General features: G+C 31.4%; 3 protein-coding genes across 8 annotated transcripts; 2 read left to right on the top strand and 1 right to left on the bottom strand.

Annotated features, from left to right (window-relative positions):
- Positions 1-696: 696 nt before the first annotated feature.
- Positions 697-9,619, top strand: ninaC (STKc_myosinIII_N_like and MYSc_Myo21 domain-containing protein ninaC). Of its 2 annotated transcripts, XM_085189773.1 has the most exons (18): positions 697-827; positions 969-1,287; positions 1,378-1,482; positions 3,191-3,570; positions 3,643-3,733; positions 3,802-4,083; positions 4,169-4,557; positions 4,832-5,383; positions 5,461-5,753; positions 5,841-6,142; positions 6,217-6,506; positions 6,589-6,738; positions 6,820-6,923; positions 6,993-7,061; positions 7,353-7,540; positions 7,690-7,889; positions 8,246-8,577; positions 8,712-9,619. In XM_085189773.1, the coding sequence occupies exons 2-18, from the start codon at positions 997-999 to the stop codon at positions 8,738-8,740; spliced, it is 4,047 nt and encodes a 1,348-aa protein (XP_085045899.1). In that variant the 5' UTR covers positions 697-827; positions 969-996; the 3' UTR covers positions 8,741-9,619. The 2 variants fall into 2 exon arrangements, with proteins under 2 accessions (XP_085045899.1, XP_085045891.1); XM_085189765.1 differs by having other exon boundaries at positions 8,246-9,619.
- On the bottom strand, positions 9,093-15,400 carry LOC146541625 (uncharacterized). Its single transcript, XM_085189786.1, has 6 exons — positions 15,109-15,400; positions 14,830-15,021; positions 14,599-14,745; positions 14,022-14,394; positions 13,611-13,725; positions 9,093-13,256 (listed from the first exon to the last, which is right to left on the bottom strand). Exons 1-6 carry the CDS (start codon positions 15,289-15,291, stop codon positions 13,034-13,036), a joined length of 1,233 nt encoding a protein of 410 aa, XP_085045912.1. The 5' UTR covers positions 15,292-15,400; the 3' UTR covers positions 9,093-13,033.
- A 416-nt stretch (positions 15,401-15,816) lies between these two features.
- On the top strand, positions 15,817-20,772 carry LOC146541624 (lipase 3-like). Of its 5 annotated transcripts, none has more exons than XM_085189819.1 (5): positions 15,817-15,942; positions 16,834-17,032; positions 18,165-18,526; positions 19,499-19,657; positions 19,788-20,772. In XM_085189819.1, exons 2-5 carry the CDS (start codon positions 16,909-16,911, stop codon positions 20,166-20,168), a joined length of 1,026 nt encoding a protein of 341 aa, XP_085045945.1. In that variant the 5' UTR covers positions 15,817-15,942; positions 16,834-16,908; the 3' UTR covers positions 20,169-20,772. The 5 variants fall into 5 exon arrangements, with proteins under 5 accessions (XP_085045945.1, XP_085045955.1, XP_085045935.1 ...); XM_085189829.1 differs by having other exon boundaries at positions 15,837-15,935; XM_085189809.1 differs by lacking the exon at positions 15,817-15,942 and adding an exon at positions 15,962-16,149.
- The last annotated feature ends 105 nt before the right edge of the window (positions 20,773-20,877 follow it).

Genomic DNA, 20,877 nt, shown 5'->3' with positions numbered 1-20,877 from the left:
TCAATAAAGCTAAGTATCAATAACTGTAGTTATTTAAGAGAACAGGAAACCGATTGTTACAACTACTGGGTATTTTTAAATCCAATGAAAGATGTTTTTATCTCTAAATCCCATTAATAGGTAGCTCTTTCCGTTTTTACATAACTGAGATGTGCAGTTTGTATTGTATATTTGCATACAATGTACCTACTATACGCTGTATTATAAGAATATATTGTACTAGTGAACTTAATATACTTAGCCAATTATTATTGTTTAAATATAATAGAGATTGTAATATCATATAACATTAAAAATGAAAAAGTTTGTTAGCATGTTTGTTCAACTTTCACGCTAAAACTACTAAACGGGTTCAGATTATACTTTTCAGTAATATAGCTTATTTTGACTTGAGTTTACTATAATATAACAGTAAGTTTTAGTGGACAAAGCCGTATGTAAGCCGCTTGTTAAATTATAATATAAATCAAAAATATTATTTGTAGTGTAGAGTTACTAACCTCAAGAACTTAATATGTAATTGATTTTACGTAATAATTTATTTAAATTATTAAAAAAATAACCAGTTAGTTACTTTAGTAACGATATATTGAAGTCCTAATGATTTAACGCCTTTTGATATATACTCGTATATTTAAAATATTACAAGCTTGCTTATAAAGTTACCAGTAAATACATAAAACACTGTCGGGGTAAATCAGTAGTCTTATTCTAACTCTATTATAAAAGATTACTGCGGATTTCATTCCTGAAGCCCCTACACTTATTAGGTATCACGGCTGCTAGGCCTTAGTTCACCCCGTGTTGACTTGCTGTCCAGACGTACGGTGAGACTAAATAAAATAGTTTCTTGTATAACCTATTCTATAGTTCATAAATCACAATTTTATGATTTGTGCAATTTTTTAAATTTTTTTGCAATTGTATTTGTGTTTAGTTAAATGTAATTAAATTTTTATCCTTTCAAGTTTTATATACGAATGATCCGAAAATAAAATGAAGGACGGTCTCAATATACCGTCCTTGGCAAGTCCTCAGGACCGGTACACCTTAGAAAAGAAACTCGGTACAGGCGTCTTTGGGGAAGTTCATAGAGCCAAAGACAATCAAGCCGCCGGCAAAGCAGTTGCCATTAAAATACAAATACACACTGAGGAGAGCGACCCGCATATTCAAGATGAATACAAGATTTTAAGAGACTTTACTAAACATCCCAACGTCGTTGATTTTTACGGAGTTTTTTGTGACAAATCCGAATATGTTAAGAAAATCTGGTTTGTCGTTGAGGTTTGTTCATATAATTTATTAGTGGAACTGCATTTAGAGAAACAGCACAAAGACCTGAATCATCAACTACAACGATTCTCTATTTTCCAGTTATGCGAGTACGGATCTGTCATCGACATTGTCAGGAAACTTAAAGCGGCCGATAAAAAAATGTCCGAGGAACACATCGCTTACATCCTCAAATATACGATCAAGGTAAGCCCATATTCGACTGACTATAAACATGTCGTTCGTCACATTCGAGTCAAGATGGCTGTTTATAAAACAAAGGGCCTGCCAGTCCAACTTTCAACGGCTGAATCAATTGGTGGGTACTTTGAATGCAAACTCAATTGTTCTCAGAGCTGCGTCCGGGCGATTCCTTCTCTTGGCGTGACATGGAATAAAATATAGCCGGGCGAATGTCCACGTACGTTGAAATACTATCTAGGGCCATTACTTAAAATGCACGCCGCTTTATTTGATGTGATTCGCGACGGAACAGTCGAACTTGTCGATGTGGATGTCGGTGCGCGCCCGACACGCCGTGATGGCCCCCCATCGCGGAGCATCGCTCAATTATCGTAAATAATGCTCGCACACACAAGATATACGGTGCTCGGTCGCGGTAGCCGGTGATCCCTTGCTCTGGTTTCCATCAACACAGAATCCCCCTTACACTTATAGCTTTAGAGCCCCAAATGCTAAACACAAATCAATATTTAAAGCCCGACGGAATCTAGATGGGATTAAATGTATATTATCTTTATGCAAGCCACTTGCCTCACAATACCAATGTCTCCTCTTTGTGGATATATTTTACTTGCATATCTAACGACACTGTTTCTCCTAAGGCTGTGTCGTGAACGACAATGCTATATTTCAGTAATGGACCAATAATAAATAATAACTATTATTAAGTTGTCATTGAAGACTATAATAGATCAAGTAGGTACTTTCATTTACGATATTTTTCATATATGAAAATGAACAACTAAATACGAAATTCCATGTAAATAATTATAAGTAATTAACTTTCATAATATCGATGTGATAAATTAAAGGTGTTGTAAAATAAAAAGTAATTTCTTATAATTAAATTACTTCTTGCCACCCCTGCTCGGCCCATTGTAGTGAATGCATTAACCAAATGATATATAGGTGCTGTGGAGCGCAGACAAGCTGCCACGGGAGAGACCTGATGCGTATGCAAATAGCTCCCAATGAATCTCATGGGCGTGGAGCACTTGATTGACACTGACATCAATATCAGCTCGTCGTATTGAGCTCTTTCTTTAGGGCGGTCCCTGAATCAATCCTTGTCAAATTTTATGTGTTAAGTTTCTTTGATTGAAACAATCTTTCGTCTGAATTAATAAAAAAATATATTTAATGGCCATGTTTTTTGGAATTACATTTTTTAGGGTTCCGTACCGTGAGAAGAAAAACCGGAACGCTTATGTGTATTATCAAGCTAAAATTTATGTCAAATATTCAGTTTTACGGACTCTTGGAGCACAGATAAAATATAGCTTCTAAGTCAACGCAGTCAATATTTCTCCAATATAAGTAAGAAATACTGATAGAGTACTTCCAGTGGACCTATAGTTATAAAATTTGTTGAGTTCAATGCATATTGTAGAGAAGGGAGTGTCTTAACACTAGGCTCCCTCTGGCTATCCTGCAACATGCGGGATAAAGAATGAAGATAAAAAATATTTAAAAAAATAATAATAAATATATGAAATGAGTGCATATAGCCGAAATCTTAAGTTTGTCAATTTTTATAAGTTGTACCTACTTTTAACCTTTGGAAGCCTCGGTGGGTGAGTCCGACTCTCACTTAACCAATTCTTTTTAAGTTAGTATGTAACATTAATCGGTTGTTTAAATAAAGACATATAAAAAATCATTATCATTTCAGGGCCTTGTGTATCTACATGATAACGGCATTATTCATCGGAATTTACAATGTAGCAATATTCTCATAAAGAAAGATGGTGAAGTGAAAATCACAGATTTTGGTTTATCCTGTAAATTGAACTCACCAGAAGATATAACCAAAGTAAGTATGGGGTCACCGAGTTGGATGGCACCCGAAGTTGTCACGATTGGTGAAGAAGGCTACGGGAACAGGGCTGATGTATGGGCACTTGGTATTAGCACCATAGAAATGGTGGACGGAATTGCTCCTTTCGAAAATATGCATCCAACGAGGGCTTTGTTTCAAATAGAAAGAAACCCTCCACCGTCAGTAGCTAAGCCATCAATGTCATCTAATGAAATAAACGATTTCATAACAGAGTAAGTATAAATTCTGCTTTACTTATTATTTATGCAAAATGTATTTTTTAATAACTTGTTTATACTTTATAGGTGCTTAGAAAAAAATCCTGAGCATCGACCATTTATGATGGAACTTGAAGAACATCCTTTCATCCAATCTGTGCCTGAAAATGATTTTCATGTAAGCTTTAATAATTATTATTACTTTTTTATTCTATGGATTATTAAATAATTTGTTTTTCTTAACAGCTGTCGACTGAAATTAAAATGCTCGCCGCAGATCTTATTGAAAAAGAGACACCGTTTAAATCTACAGACAGATTAATTAAAAATGGACTTTTGATAACCGAGGGTAGTCGAGAACCAGAAACAATGCAAGTTGAAGACCTCGCTGCCTTAGACTGTTTAACAGAGGACAATCTCTTATGTGAACTGCAAATTAAATACCAAAAGGGCATATTTATGTCTTTTATTGGCGATGTTCTTTTGATACTAAATCCTAATACTCAGGAGGACCTTTATAACGAAGAAGTAATAAATTAATTAAACGGCTTAATTTTAAAAAATACAATTCTTTTACTAAACAATTATTTGATTAAAATGTTTTACTTTTCAGTATCATAAAAAATACGAGTGTAAATCACGATCTGACAACGAGCCTCATATATTCGCTGTGGCAGACGGTGCATATCAAGATGCTTTACATCATAATGAGCCTCAGTATATCCTTTTTTCTGGTGAAAGCAAATCGGGAAAATCTACGAATATGATTCACGCACTCTCCCATCTGACTCATTTAGGTTCTATGAAAAATAACACCGGCGAAAGAGTTCTAAAAGCTGCAAATGTTATTCAGGCCTGTATAAGCGCAGCGACACCCATGAGTACAGATTCTACACGAGGTATATTACAAGTACAAGTGACATACGGAACCTCTGGAAAATTGAGTGGAGCTATATTCTGGCTGTATCAACTTGAAAAATGGCGTGTTTCCTCTACTGACATGTAATAAAATAGTATTATATTGCAATTTTTATACATTTTAAATGAAACTTTGTTTTTTGGTTTGGTTTAGCTTCACGCTGTATCCCGCACACAGGGTAGATAGAAAGAACCTAGTGGAAAATGGGGAAACAAGTGTCTTACACTTGTAATCAAAAATATATTAAACTCAAATAAACGCAATTTATCCATTAATTAATTTGATTTTTTATTGAAATAAAACGATACGTACCATAAAAAGCTGTATATATTTCATTCATTTCTATGTGCATTTTAGGACTCATGCCAATTTTCATCTACTTTATTATTTCTATGATGCTATGGAAGCACAGAACAGACTGGATGAATTTTCCTTAGAACCAAACAGAAAACATAGATATTTGAGAATTTTAGAAGAGCCAACAAGAGGTGCAGCAAGAGGAGTACGGGAATCTCCTCAAGAAAATGCAAATCGTTATAAGGAATTTGTAGAAAATTTAAAAATTCTTGACTGGGAAGAAGAAGATATAAAATTTTTAGAAACTCTATTGGCCTCAATATTAATTTTGGGAAATGTAAGATTCAGAGACGGCAAGAACGGTTCAGCTGAAATTGAAAATGTTGATGATGCAAAAAAAATATCAAAGCTTTTGTCACTTGAAGAAGTAAAGTTTCTTTGGGCCCTTCTCAATTATTGCCTTATCGAAAACGGATCTGCTGTGAAAAGAAAGCATGCTACAGACGAAGCTAGAGACGCGAGGGACACACTAGCGAGCGCACTGTATAAGCGATTAATTGATTGGTTAATTAATCTTATAAACGGCAAATTATCGTTTATGCGTTCAGTTTTGTAAGTATAATAAAAAATATATGGGTATTTTTGTACTTTAGAACAGTAAATATTTATTTTTTCATCATTTTTTTAAGCGGCGATAAGTTCTCCGTGAGTCTGATAGATATGTTTGGTTTTGAATGCTACCACCGAAATCGATTGGAGCAGTTAATTGTTAATACGACAAATGAGCAAATTCAATTTTTGTATAATCAAAGAATGTTTGCCTGGGAAATGCAAGAAGCTGCCGAGGAGGAAATACCTTTTACAGCATTTCGGTTTTATGACAATAAAAATTCTGTCGACCAATTGATGGGAAAACCAATGGGCATTTTTTACATATTAGATGATGCCAGTCGTACTGGCAGTGGGCAAGATTTTATTATGAGTATGATAAGTTTATAATAAATCATATTTTTTTTGACATAAACTTTGTAAGTACTATCTAAAATAAGGCTTTTTTTATTTATATTAGGTACTATCAAAACAAAATGCAAGGGTCCTTATGTGAAAGTATCTGGTGGACATGAATTTAGCGTAGCACATTACACTGGAAAAGTAAACTATGATGCTCGTGAAATGGCGGACAAAAATAAAGACTTTCTTCCGCCAGAAATGATTGAAACTATGAGAGCCTCAACAAATTCCAATTTACAGCAATTATTCAAAAATAAATTAACAAAAACTGGTAATTTAACAGCTGCCTCAAATCAAAGTCCAGCCGCTTCGGGAGGACGATCAAAGCCAGAAAAAGAAATGGAAAATTTAAAAGCAAGAGTAAGAATATTATTACAATATATATTTTTAATTTACTTAAAAATATTATATTCTAACAAATTATATTTTGGCAGAAATTTAACACATTTTCGAAAGGCCAATTTTCACAAGTACGTCGAATGAGGACGGCCTCCGCTACATACAGATCCACCAGTTTGGAATTACTGAAGCAACTATCTATTGGGCCTGGTAGTGGCGGCACACACTACGTAAGATGCATTAGGACTGACCTGAATGACAGTCCACGTGGCTTTCAAAATGAGGTTATTAGACAACAACTCAGGGCATTGGCAGTTTTAGACACGGCCAAAGCTCGTCAGAACGGATTTTCTTGCAGAGTACCATTTGCGGAGTTTATTCGAAGGTCAATAAAATTAAGTAAAAATAATGACATTTCACAGGTGTACGAATCATAAACTACTGTTAATGTCTTAATTCTTATACAGGTATCGCTTTTTGGCATTTGACTTTGACGAAACTGTAGATGAAACGGCAGATAACTGTAGATTGCTATTAATTCGTCTGAAAATGGAAGGCTGGGAGTTGGGTAAAACTAAAGTATTTTTGAAATATTATAACGAGGAGTTTTTGTCACGGTAACTATTTCATGTAGAATCGTTTTCACTGATGGTTTTTTTAACGTTATATTATTAATTTTAATGTGAAATAATGCTCAGGTTATATGAAATACAAGTTAAGAAGATTATTAAGGTACAGAGCATGATGAGACTTTTCTTAGCAAAAAGGAACGCCGTGAAAAATAAATCTAAGAACTTGCATAGTAAGTATTGAATATAAAATACTTTTCATAACATAATTTAACTACTATTTTAACATGTTTATATTTTAGTTCAAGAGTTGAAAAAACAGAAATCGTTAAACGTATCGGAAGAAGAGGCTGCTGTCTTGATACAAAAGGGTATGTTGAATTTTTTTTATTAATATATTACATACAATTAAAGTATATTCCATGTAAGTAGACTTAAAATTTTCAGCTTTTCGCTGTATCCCGGATATAAGGGGGTAGACAGAGGGAACCTAGTGTTAAGACATTCCGTTCCCCAATTTCAGCCGAATTTTTGAGTTGAACTGGTACTAGAACGATGAAATAAAAAGATTTAATTAAAATCCCCTGAGTGGGAATCGAACCTACAACCATGGCGTTCTTACAATTCGCTCTTACTATGTTGTAACTATATATATTTTACAGCATATAGGGGGCATATAGTGCGCAAGGCATATAAACCTATACTGAACAAATCTACTGGCGAGATTGATGAAGAAACTGCTTCTTTTCTGAAGCGATTTGCCATGAAATGGAAGAGTCGATCGATATTCCAAGTACTCCTACAATATAGAGCCATGCGTTACCAAGACTTGGTACATTTTTCACAACAGGTATAAGCTTTATATATTTTCATCGCTTCTTGTATTGTGTGCTCAATAGAGTACTTAACCATAATAATGAGAATTATACTGTCTACTATGCTTATAATCAACATATTTATAAGCAACTTAAATAATTATATTTTATCAATTCCTTATAGGTTCACATATATAACCAAGCTGTTGTAGAAGCTCTTCTTAATACTAGCACTTCGATTGGTCTAGATAGGGTAGACCCTCACGCTAAAGAAAAGACTTTCTTGGGAGCAGCGCCCGCGACTGTTTGGAAACTACCATTCCGCGTAGACCAAATACAATTTTTGGACACAACTCATATGTGTGACCCCTCTGTTAAGAGCACGTAAGTATTTATTCTGGACATTGAGTTATATGCAAATGTTACACAAACTTTGGAAAGAAAATAATTATATAAATATAGATACTATGAACAATAAAATGGATTTAAAACTATTTAAGCTTTACTTTTTAATAACATTTTGAGTTTCTTACATGATTTATATTTTGAAATTAAAGGGTTACTGAATATACTTATACAACTAGCATATAATTTCATGTCTATAAGCACTAATCATACAATTTGCACAAATTAACACAATCATGTGTGACCTGCACCGTTCCTTTGTAAAAATTACTATCTACAATCTCTTCGAAATTATCAGAATTTATTACAAAATCGTAATTGGTTTTTTATTATAGGGATACATTTGCAAGTCCATATGATTCTGACAACGAACAATGGGATGAACCTTTGAAACGTCGTTGCAGTGCAGTTCAAACGGATCCTTTCAAAGCATCTACGAGCACCCAAACGCTCATTACCGTGCCGTTCTGCCGAGATCCAACACAACCCGTGCCAATTCTACCCCCCGACGAACCCGACATTTATTCCAATTCGCGGGAGACTTACAGCAAACCCGTTATATACAAGAAACCACCAAGTCTCTCCCCTACAAATTTTTACCACCCTCCAGCCCCATGGTCTGGTGGAGATGACACTGATGTCTTGGAAAATAGCGCAGGTCGTAGAGGTGGGTATACGCGTAACTTTACCGTGGATAAAAGCGATTTGCCAAATCCCATAAGTGAGCTTCAGGCCATGGGCAGATCCTCGAGAGATCCGAGACATGAAGATGACGATGATGATCCACCATTTAACTTTCAGGCAATGTTGAAAAAGACGCCGAAGAATAGAGCGTCCATGAAACGACAAGGTGAAGCATGTGAACCGTACGATAACAGATCTAGAAACTCCAGTTCCCGTCATATAAGCCCTGGATATGGAGCTCCAGTATCCAGAAGGCATATTATTTCTCCCAGTGAAGCCTCTTCTATGGTTACTTCACCTACTCATTCAATTGCATCAAGTAAAATGCCGCCGAGATACGATTTCGACAGGTCTCCTAAAGATTTCGACGAGGACAGATTTGAAAAGCGCTCTCCGACTACCCGTTATAAAGATAATAAAGACGAAACCGAAACCATTGAAATAGCACCAGGAATCACTGTAGAGGGCTCGGTGGCAGATTTATAAATAAAATAAAAATTGTTTTGAAAAAATATATTTACTCTCCACTTTGTTTGAAGCTTACACCTAAAATGGCATTACTTAATATTTTTGAATCTGCTATTAAAGCCATGTATTACTTGTTTAGTACTACTTATCGTTTTATGCTTAAGTAAAATATTCTACTCAATAGAGTTAAGTATATGAAATACAATTTTAGAAACCTTAAAGCGAATCATCGTGGTATCATAATTTTTTTTCTTAATCTTCACTCAATACGAATTGTAGAAAAATATGTCATTTTAAAACTTACAAAGAGTACCTTATTCGAAATTGCTTTGGTAACTTATTATTTACTTAAAACCTAAAGTCAGTATTATTATAAGTTAAACGTTATTTGAATTAGGCGTGTGGTCCACTTAAACCGGCTATTGTCTGAATTAACATTAAATTATATGAATACTTAAAAATAAAATATTTAAAATATAAATTATTCGAAAGTGTTAGAGAAGTAGACTTGTTATCACATTATGTAATCCATACTATAATAAAGATATTGACTCTGAGGCGTTTTTATTATTTTTATTATATTCTTTTTCTAAATAGTCAAGAAAAAATAATCTCCACATGTCATTTTTTTTTCTTTAAAATTAAAACAGGATCTTCAATTAAGATCTCCAACAATTAAAAATAAGCTGTCAAAAATTATACCATATATTGTATATTGTATTATCTGTATCCTTTTTTTAAATATATGACTGACTGATATGTTTATCATAAGAAATTTTAATTTGCGACCCATATTTATATTTTCCATATTTAATGACTATACTGACACAATCTTTATGTTTCTATAAATATTTCACTTACAATTAAAGATAGTAAATCCAATTTAAAAATATCTCCAATCAATATAATAATTTTTACATTTTTCCAAGTTATAAAAATACAAGTTTTCTTTTAAGTATTAAGATTAAAAGACTTTCTTTATAAGCAATAATCACATAATTATAGCATAAACCTTGAGATAATTTCTTCATTATATCACTCAATTTCATATAAAATGACTTCCAAACACACATACAAGTTCAAGCACAATAATTTTAACTTTTGCGAGCTTTAGGCCTTTTTTACCAACTAATTACTAAAAATCACATCTTAAAGTTATTGCCAAAATTTTAATTGACTTAAAACTACACACTTCAATCATATAAAAATAATTTCTTATATAAAATTTCAATTTGAAACCTTGAGTTGAGAGTTAGGTTATTGACAGTTAATATCTATTGAATATAATGCAGGATAGCTACCAACTAATGTAATAGATTGTACCATTGATTTTGAAAAGAGTAACTGTTGAGTTTCTTGCCGGCTGTTCTCAGCAGAACTGCCTTCCGAACCGGTGGTAGCTTTTTGTTCATATGTTCATTCAACAATTCAAAAGTGCTTATAATAATTGCCTATTTGAATAAAGAATATTTTGAATTTGAATTTGAATTTAGTGTGTGTATACAACTTTTATATAAAAAAGAAATGAAGTTAAAAAAGAATTTCCTTGCCATGCAATGTCTGTCAAAAATTTCATGTTAGTTAATGTTAACGATGTTTTTTGTTTATAATAATTATGTAAAAAGTGATTTACAATTTTGAAACAATATAAATGAGTATTTTAGCAAAAGTAAATAAAGTATTAATAATTAGATTAATAATATGTAATTGTTTATTTTGTGTAATTAATTGACATATCTAGTTTAATTTGGAGAATTGATATATTGCATTTTATATTTCCATATTTTTTTCAAAATTAAATACAGCATTAATATTTTAGTACAATTGTGGACAGTTTTTGTTAACATATCTTTTGTCGCTACAATAAAATGTTCTTAACTAGTATGGCCCTAACTCCTAAAAAATCTCTTCTGAACTCATGTCAAGTTTGTCTTTGACTACTGGTGAATAAATTTCAAATTAGATTGAAGACTAGCAAAAATGGCTTTTATTAGTAAATATTATTATTTTATTCATTTTCCATTTACCATGAATGAAAATATTATATTACAAAAGCTTTATTTCTAAGACCAATTAATCATGCTAAAATGAAATCCTAAACAAACTTACATTTAATAAACATTTACTTAATAAACTAAACCATTTGACTTATTAAATTGAGATCATTATATTATGAAATATAACTAAATTTGTAACCAATTTGACTTAAATTATACTGACCATTTTGTTACTGAATGCCACAATATGATGTTAAATAAAAAAATGTATTACTATATTATAGTTATATACATTATCAATCTCATATAAGAGGACATCCATGAATTACGTAACACGGCTTCTCCAATTGTGCCAAAGATGGGGAATGGGATGGGAAACTTATGGATGGCCTTTTACTATTGCTAAATTTAGAAAATTTTTGCTAAGAATGGCAGGAATTGAACTTGTACGACGGAAGTGTAATGTTTAAAGAAAAAAACAAAGTTGAAATAACAATGGTTATGTTAACCATGTAAATAAAAAAAGATGTAAATATTTCTTTAAGAGAATCTATATATCAGAGGTACATCCTCTTCAGAAATGAATAAAATACAGACCGCGAGGTCTAAACGGAGCTGTTCATATATAGGGTAAGTGTATTTTTGAAAAAAAGTTGATACTATCATTGGTTCAAGGATAGAAAATTAATATGAACATGCAGTAAAACAGAAATGAATTGTGGACACAACATTATTCTTGATGATATATACCTCAAACGACACATCAGATGAGAGTAAAAATTAGGAAAATGCAATGTCGGCTTAAAAGAATTGATATACCTATGTTGCAATTTTTTTATATAATTTCTAGCAATAAATGATATATTTGAAAAGCCGAAATTAAGGCTCGCGAACTGTACATATGTAGAAAATAGAAAAAATAAAATAAATCATTATTCAACATATAAGAAACCAAATAAGTTAATTGTTTGTAAGTTTTTGTTTAGTATAGAAAAAAAATATGAAGAAAAAATTATAGTAGATAGTGACAGATCCACTGATAGATTACATAACAATATTAATAAAAAATAAAATATCTATATTGCACAATAGATATTTTTAAAACCTATTTTTATATTAAAATGTATGTACATATTTTTTATATGGAACTTTTTAAAAACTCACTTTGTATATAATATTTAACAAAAACGGGACCAGAACATAACATTAAGAATTATAATTTTTTATACTGCAAAAATAAGTAATTATATATTTATTCAATCCATATAAAATAGTAACTTTTATGTATATAGCGTATAATTTTTATCCAAAATATGTTTTTTTTAATACAGATAATATATGTTTATATAAGGTTATAATTTATAAATATTAAATAATGTAAATGAGTGATTATTACTTTGAGGACCTTGTTCCAATAAGCTCTAGTTAGTTAGTCAAAACCCTGTCCAGTTTAAAGGATATTTTTAAAATATTAATAATTAAGTAACTGAGCTATTTATATGGTTTTGAATTGTAAATAAGATATTAATGGCAGTATGAGGACTAATATCAATTTACCATTTCATATTCATTGATTACTCATATACATATAAACATATAGTAGTAGTAGTTTCATATCTTACACATGCATATGTATGGATTGTGAATTCGGCTTTGATTTCATACAAATCACCTGTAAATACTACAAATACTACATTGGTTTAGGTTTGATTACAGATAAAAAATATTTCATACAATCTGTTACTTTTGGATAATTTCAGATCTGGTGTTAGATTGTTATGGAATTTTTATTTAAAGAACCCTTTATAGTCAGTTCTACGTATTCACGGCATGGCTATGCCTGGCAAAATCAAAAATTTGTCGTAATAAATCTCATTTAGACACCGATATCCGAAAATATCCAAAACTGTAATATCGCATTCGTTTATTGTTACGCTCTACAACGTCGCTAATAAATTCATCAAAAAATATAAATTAAGTATTTTTCTCCACAGCAGTGTTGCCATTATCAGAAATACCAACCTGACCTAAGAGTTGAGCTACACTTGGTTCATTAAGTGTTAGTACTGCATGAGCTTCTACCATAACTACAAGGGAGTTCCTCGCCTCTTCATGAGGAACCCCGTGAGCCCTAGTTGCATGTGAATACCATGCTCCTGTCGATGGTAGCACTGATACACACCATTTACATGACAGTCTGAAAATAAATGAGTTTTATTTTAAATATATGCTAATTTTTGTCTAGACACTGGCTTTTTAGTTCAATTTAGCAGAAACATATGTGAGGTTGTCAATGTGCAGGGCCGAAAGGGTGTGACTGTATCGCGACGGTTGTTGCCTTGTGGGTTTGATCCCCACCCGGAGCAATAAATCACTATTTATTAATATTTCCATTTCTTCGCTTTGCCAAAAGGTAAGGTATAGGTATAGATAGGTAAGAAAATATAAAATAGGGACTGTATTTGACCTCAACAGAAAAGCAACCATTATAATTATAATATACTTTGTAGTATGAGATAGATATCTATTTTTTTATTTGAATTTATATTACCTGTTAGTTGTATGCCTTGATTTAACATGCCGCCTCCTGTAACCCCAACTATTGTAGACTCTTGGACAAAATGGACATGGAAATGAAGGATTTGCATAACATGTACTGTTTTTATCTGAAATATAACAATAATAAATATATTTAATTATTTTTATTTATTAAAAGTATTTGTACAAGATTACTAATTCAAATCTAAATATTGCATTAAGCAGCAAGATAAATTTATTTAGACAAAGTGTTCAAGCTAAAAGAATAAAATTATAACTATCCTATTAAATTAAAATATAATTATGCTCTTTGTGACAAGCAAACAAATTGTTACTTCTTACCCAAATCTTTAAAATCAAATTCATCATGTCTAATATATAAATTTGCTTATAATTTATCTTTATTTTTATAAACAAAGCATACCTTTAACAATTTGAGCTTCACGAGAAATGAAGTTCATATTTTCATTTGCAATACTCAATGACTCAACTATGGTCCCACTTTGCAACACTGTTTCAACTTCCTTATCAATTTCTATCTCTTTATCATCATCTTGATCTACATTTTTATCATTTATCACACTCAAGCATGGCTGCGTACTGCTTACTTCATTTATCCATTTTTTGATAGAATTATCATTATTTGCACTTAAGGGCTTATTTGAATTGCTTTCGGGACTGACTAAACATTTTTTTTCTGTTGCATTATCTAGGACTGCAATGTCAGTGTCATTTGTGTTATCCCCTGAATAGTCTGTGAGAGGTGAATCTATTGGCTCTACTTTGGGTATAATGTTCTGAAATTATAAGAAAATATTTTTTTACATAAATATATTTTAATAAAATAAAAATAAAGTGTTTATAGTTTAAAAAACAAATTAATGTAATATATATATAACAAAATGCATTCTTTGGCATGTAACAAAATAATCATCAGCTGAATAAAATGAATCTTCCCAGCAACCATAGTATTAAATGATATATTAAACTGAATTACTTACAATATTTTTAGACACATCTGAATTGGATATAGCAACAGCAGTATCTGTTTTTGTTGTACTCAAAGTAGGTTTTTTATTACATTTATTTTCATCATGGTCACTTTTCTTACGTTTCTTGGGAATAGCTTGTGTTGATGTGGCAGTCTTCTAGAATATAAAAATTTAAAGGCATGAAATATGGATTATATGTAGGTTCACAAAAATCATATAAGACATGTATCGTTCTCTAACCTCATCATCTCGTGTAGCATCATTTCCGGTAGATAAGCCACAAATTCTTAAGGATTCAGCAGTCTTTAAAAGCACAGGTAAAAATTCTTCAGTTACATTCACTTCACCATTATACATGAATCGTAGAAGAGTTCGTAAAGAATCCGTATTGATGTCATGGAGCACTATAATTGGATCCTTGTGGGGGTTTTGCTGCGAAAAAAATGTGTGGGCGTTATGTTAAAATTTACAGCCTTAAAAGGTTATTACTTGATTATTAAGATGTACATAATATTTCACCTGGAATATCGATCTAAACACTGAACTATTAGCAGAAAGAATGATTTTATGTGCTTTAAAACTCTGCCCTTCTGAGACAAGTGTGACATCTGATAAACCTTCGTCTTTAAACAATTCCTTAACGTTGCATAAAATATTATTCTGATACCCATTCCACTTTAAACTGATTTCTTGATTTGCCATTATGTGTCTTCATAAAGAAAGTTTGTTTACAAAAGAATAAAACGTAAAAACAAACAAATTAAAATGCTAGCAATCGCATCGAAAGACAACAATTGCAATGTTGTCAGCACAAAATATATTCCCACTTGCCATTTTTTTGTTTGCCATAATCTTCTAATTGAAATAAGCTACAAATTATTTAAAAATAAAGATCAATTAGATACTGATATCTACTGTAGCAATTTAAATAAAGTATAGAATAAAATTAAGATTTCTATAACTAAATCCAATAATTATGTTAAATGTTTTTTTATTTTTTTTAGCGTTTCGTTTTAACTATATTTTTTATAATTGAAAGATATTTAGAAATTTAATCAAAAATATTATTTTACCTTTATCGATGTCATTGTTGAATATTTCGATAGATAAATATGATCATTCTATGAAAATCATTTCACATAAAAAATCAGTCAATATAATTGTGACATTTTTGAAAATTTAGATGATTGTTACTAAAATAGCAACATTAAAGATTAAAATAAATAGCGGGAAATTTAATATTTAATGTCAGATTAATAATTTAAATAAACAACCTAGCGTAAGTTAAAATCAAAAGGACCTAATAAGTGAACTAATGGAATTGCCACAACTGATGTAAACGATAAGTAAATTGTGTACTAACTTCACATAGGTCGACAATAGAACTTTTAAAGTAAAATTAAATAATACCTACCTGATATAAAACTATAATTTTTATTGTTTTTACTCATACAGCTTATATTATAATCAGTTGAAAAATAAATATTGTTAACATTTTAGTATTTCTAACAAAATATCAAATTCCGAAAGATAATGCCAGTTTTATCAAACCTTGAATGGGTAGGGTATACTTGTTACGAAATTATTATATTGTAATAAGAGGATTATGTGTGATTAATTCTTGACCTTTTTATGATAAAAATTCGGTCAGGTTAGTTGCTATTGAAATTGTTGTGTTAAAATTATATTCATTAGAATATTTAATACTCTTTCACCTAACTTCTGAAAATATATCTTTTGTCTCCATAGGACCATTATATTGTTTTTTGAAATTAAAAATGAATGTTAATTTAATCAATTCGGCATTGTGAAGTAAGTATAATGTAAAGTAGTTTATGGGTAGATATATAATTCTTTTTATTAATCTTCTAAAAATGTTAAGTTTCAATTAAAATAAACCAACAAATTTACAATCGATTATATTAATAATCCTCAGTTATCAATCGATAACCCTGTGAAAACTTGGGTCTGTTTAGTTAGATATTAGCGTTAGACATCATTACAGCGTTATTAAACGCGTAACAACAATAACATTTTTAAGAATATGATTAAATTTTGCCTAACTTTGTTTTTCTTAGAATTTTATATATTGGATTTAACAAAATGTGTTGAAGTGTCCCAAATTAATAGTCCAGATAATAATTTACAAGAAGATGCTACTATAGATGTTGTACGTACCAAACAGTCACTATTATACTTATAGTAGTAATTAAAAGAATAGTAAAGGAATTTAAATATTTACAGTTTACATTAATAAAAAAATACGGATATCCGTGTGAAATACATCGCGTTTACACTGAAGACAAATATGTATTGGAAATGCATAGAATCCCACATGGCAAATACGATACGGCAAAAGTAAAAAGACCTGTGGTTTTCTTACAACATGGCCTCCTTTCTTCTTCAGCTGAATGGGTTATTATGATGCCGGGAAAGGGACTTGGTAAGGAAACTTGTTATATCTTTTAAATATTATCTTTATGGTTTATATAACCGGGTAAGCTGAGAGGTTCTTTTAGATATGACGATATTTTAGCACCAATAATACCGGGCTATTTCTAGTGCACTACCTCTTGAAGTGCACTAAATGTATACCTAGTAGTGGTAAGTGCATATAGGTTAATGTGAGGAGAACAACGCCGTATTTGTAGTGACCTAGACCTAGCACTAGAAGTAGTGTAATCGCTCCCCAACATCTTCTTTCATTGACATAAAGCATGTTTCTTGTGATTGTCATGTCGTAATAAATATGCGGGTAGTAATTAGGGATTATAAATCCCGACGAATGGCATTGAACTATTTGTAGTACAAGTATTGTTTGTTTGTATCGACATTACCAATTAATTATATATTGAGCTCAATTGACAAGCTATTAATAGCTAATAATTTTTTTTAAATTTGAAATTCAAGTAGCTAACTCAGTTTCATAGCATGAAATATGTATGATGGTTGTTCCTCTATATATTATTAAGATGGTTCATCTTTAAAATGTTTTCAAAATCTTTCGCCTTAATCATAAAAATATTTAAACATCGCGTATCAAACGTGTTGTACAAACTTTGTAACACACTAGTACATGACGCGAATGTTAACTATGGGTTTAATTCCCTTACAAGATATTTCATCATATAAATACAATTTCTTCAATCTGGTATAAGGAAACTAGACGGTGGGTTCCCCTATTTACGCTCTGGCAATATAAGTGGCTAACATAGAATAGTGCCATACCTAATACAAGGGACTGCTTACTATGATAAATATGGGAATTGCGTGAAGATAAAACAATGATAATTATACAGTATGTTCAACTAGTCGTGGCCGCCCTGAATTTAGCTGTAGATAGCTGTGCAGGTTTTATTTTAGGATTTTTCTTACTTTCGATTATTTTCTTCCCGGCTGAACAATGCGCAAAACTTTCCTTCATTGTTCCTTAATTTTATTTTTTATCATTTAAGTTCTGTATGTATCTCTTCAAACAGACGAACAGTGAATTCAAAAATAGTGACTCATCTCTGTACCATGCCATATCATAATAAAAAAAGATTTTAGAACAAAATAAAAATATTCTTCCACAGCTTACCTCCTAGCCGACGCCGGCTACGACGTATGGATGGGGAACGCTAGGGGAAACACTTACTCTCGTAAACACTTAAACATAAATCCATCTTCCTCCACCTTTTGGAAGTTTAGTTGGCATGAAATCGGCTATTACGATATACCCGCAATGATAGATTACGTTTTGATAGAGACTTCTGTCACTAAATTGCAATATGCCGCATTTTCTCAAGGAACTACAGCATTTTTCGTAATGATGTCTACGAGACCCGAGTATAATGATAAAGTGTCCGCTATGCAGGCTTTAGCGCCTGTCGCTTATGTTGGGAACATTAAAAGTCCCTTGGTTATGGCGTTGGCGCCGTTTACCAATTCTTTGGAGGTATGTTCGTTTATTTTTTTTATTTAACGTAATTAGGTTCAAAAATAATTTAATTGAGGAAATAATTCAATGAGGTCAGTCGTGGCGCAGGTAGCGTGCGACTGTGAACGCGACAGATTGTGGGTTCGATTCCGACTCTAGGAAATGACATATTTCTTATTTTCGTTTCCTCGTTATGATGAGAAAGCATGGCAGGTAAACAGTAAATGAAACGGAAATTAACTGTATAATTGTAAATATCATTATTGATTATTATTATTAAATTGCATCACACTTCACATTATACTGCTATGTAAAATAATTATAATTAATTTACAGAAACTTTTGTTTTTTTTTTATAAAAACTCATTTAGACAACATTAATTTAATTTTAGAGTGATTATAGTAAATTTTGTAAAATAGAAAAAATATGGAGAAAATGTTAAATGTCTGTATAGTATTATTTTACCCACCTATTATCAGTTTAAAAAAAAATTATGTCATCAATTCAATCAAAAATCTTAATGAAACATATCCCTACAAATAGGTAGCTAAAAGTGATAATCCTCCATAAGTGTTTAAATTTTATTATATGTAGGCTATCTCAAGTAGTCGAATAAATAAACGATAATCCAGATATTCGATTGTTTTGATTCCAATATTATACCTAAACACTCGCTATTTATTCCGAATGTTATTTTAGGATGTTTTTTTAGGGTTCCGAATCTCAAAAGGTAAAACTGAACCCCTAGGACCCACGACCGTCGCGTTACAGTCACAGTCTTGTTGCCCCTGCGGCGACGGCTATCAACACAAGTAATAACTTAGCTTAATAGTAACAACTTTACATTTGAAAAATAATATATAAATAAATCTCAATCAACTTACATTATTTGTAAAATATATATGTGTATATATATATAAGATTATATGAATAGAATAGCAATAAATCTAAATATAAATAAAGATAACTTTCCCATATAATTATTTCAGAGAATACTTAAATTATTGGGACAAAATGAATTTATGGCAAATGGTTTTATAAACGAACTTGCGGGAGAAGTGGTCTGCCGTGAAGAGGCCGTAACGCAAGTTCTATGTACTAACATACTATTCCTGTTGTGCGGTTACAATGAAGCTCAGCTAAATAAAGTAAGTTCTTTTATTTATTTTATATATTTTTTTAATTATTGACATTAAAAATAATATTTTAATTTGGTTCGCGAGAAAAAGATTATAGCTGGTATGATGGAGCCATAACCTTAGCATATACCTGTTCCAGACAATGCTCCCGGTGATATTCGGTCACACGCCCGCCGGCGCCTCCACCAGGCAGCTCATACACTTCGGACAGTTATATAAATCGAAGAAATTCGCCAACTTCGATCACGGCTGGCTCACCAATAAACGTATTTACGGCACATTCACCCCACCTAGTTACAATTTGAGTGCAATAACGACCCCAATTTTCCTTCACTATGGGGACAATGATTGGTTATCGACGCCTAGCGATGTCGACAAGTTGTTTTCGGAAGTAAAGTCAGTTGTGGGTAAGTATAGAGTGGACATGCCTAAGTTTAATCATTTGGACTTCATATTCGGTATAGACGCTAATAAATTGCTGTATCAACGCGCTATGAAAATTATGTCTCGTTTCGTGTAAATAAAACATTGGTAATTATAAAAAATGTATATTTTTTATTGTTTTTTTCTCATTTGTCATAATACATCCGTTGTCGACCTCTGGAAGGAAGTAAATTTTGCATTAATTATTTTGTGCACTTTGCAACATGTGAATATTCTTATAACCTTTTTGAACATTGAACATAAAAGTGAAGAGAAATTTGTAAAGTAAAAAAGGGTTTTATATAAGCAACAGAAGGTAAACATTTGATTTATGTGTTTGTATGTCCGTTGTTCGCGTTTCATGCAATAGCTAGTGGAAGGAAATTATTATATTTTTTCTTATTATATAGCTTTAATTATTCAGAAATTTATTTACCTTAGCAAAAGTTGGTTAACATGATGATCACTTTCTGTTTACATAAAAAAACGAAGGTCTGGTATGGTAGATCTTAAGAGATATGAATATAACGCCTTAGGAAAACCATCTACATACATACATATATTGAGTGGTAAATGCAAGTAGAAATAGCGGGCGGCGACTAGTATGTTAGTAAAAATTTTATTTGAAATTAAAAAAAGTTTTTTTTATATTTAATACTTACGAACATAGAATCCGATATAGTCGAATGAGATGATTTGGTTGTATGTGGCATTTCGTGACAAGATGCATTGACATTTGTGTTTTTTCTATACAATTTCCTTTTTCTTGCATAATTTAATTCTTTTTCTACTATTTGTTTAAAAGT

This window comes from Heliconius melpomene, chromosome 1, assembly GCF_056956725.1.
Source record: "Heliconius melpomene rosina isolate 202511_hmr_F chromosome 1, ASM5695672v1, whole genome shotgun sequence".
NCBI lineage: Eukaryota > Metazoa > Arthropoda > Insecta > Lepidoptera > Nymphalidae > Heliconius > Heliconius melpomene.
The sequence above is the reverse complement of the archived record's forward strand: the minus strand, read 5'-3'. Positions and strand labels throughout refer to the sequence as shown.

Bases quoted from the DNA above. Each gene is read 5' to 3' on its own strand.
- LOC146541625 (XM_085189786.1), bottom strand. From the start codon at position 15,291: ATGGCAAATCAAGAAATCAGTTTAAAGTGGAATGGGTATCAGAATAAT. The intron at 15,022-15,108 runs GTGAAATATTAT...TTTTTTTCGCAG, and splicing joins TGTTTAGATCGATATTCCAG to CAAAACCCCCACAAGGATCC. The intron at 13,726-14,021 runs GTATGCTTTGTT...GTTATATTTCAG, and splicing joins TGAAGCTCAAATTGTTAAAG to ATAAAAACAGTACATGTTAT.
- LOC146541624 (XM_085189799.1), top strand. From the start codon at position 16,634: ATGATTAAATTTTGCCTAACTTTGTTTTTCTTAGAATTTTATATATTG. The intron at 17,033-18,164 runs GTAAGGAAACTT...ATTCTTCCACAG, and splicing joins GATGCCGGGAAAGGGACTTG to CTTACCTCCTAGCCGACGCC. The intron at 18,527-19,498 runs GTATGTTCGTTT...TAATTATTTCAG, and splicing joins CGTTTACCAATTCTTTGGAG to AGAATACTTAAATTATTGGG.
- ninaC (XM_085189765.1), top strand. From the start codon at position 997: ATGAAGGACGGTCTCAATATACCGTCCTTGGCAAGTCCTCAGGACCGG. The intron at 5,754-5,840 runs GTATGATAAGTT...TATTTATATTAG, and splicing joins TGGGCAAGATTTTATTATGA to GTACTATCAAAACAAAATGC. The intron at 6,143-6,216 runs GTAAGAATATTA...ATATTTTGGCAG, and splicing joins TGGAAAATTTAAAAGCAAGA to AAATTTAACACATTTTCGAA.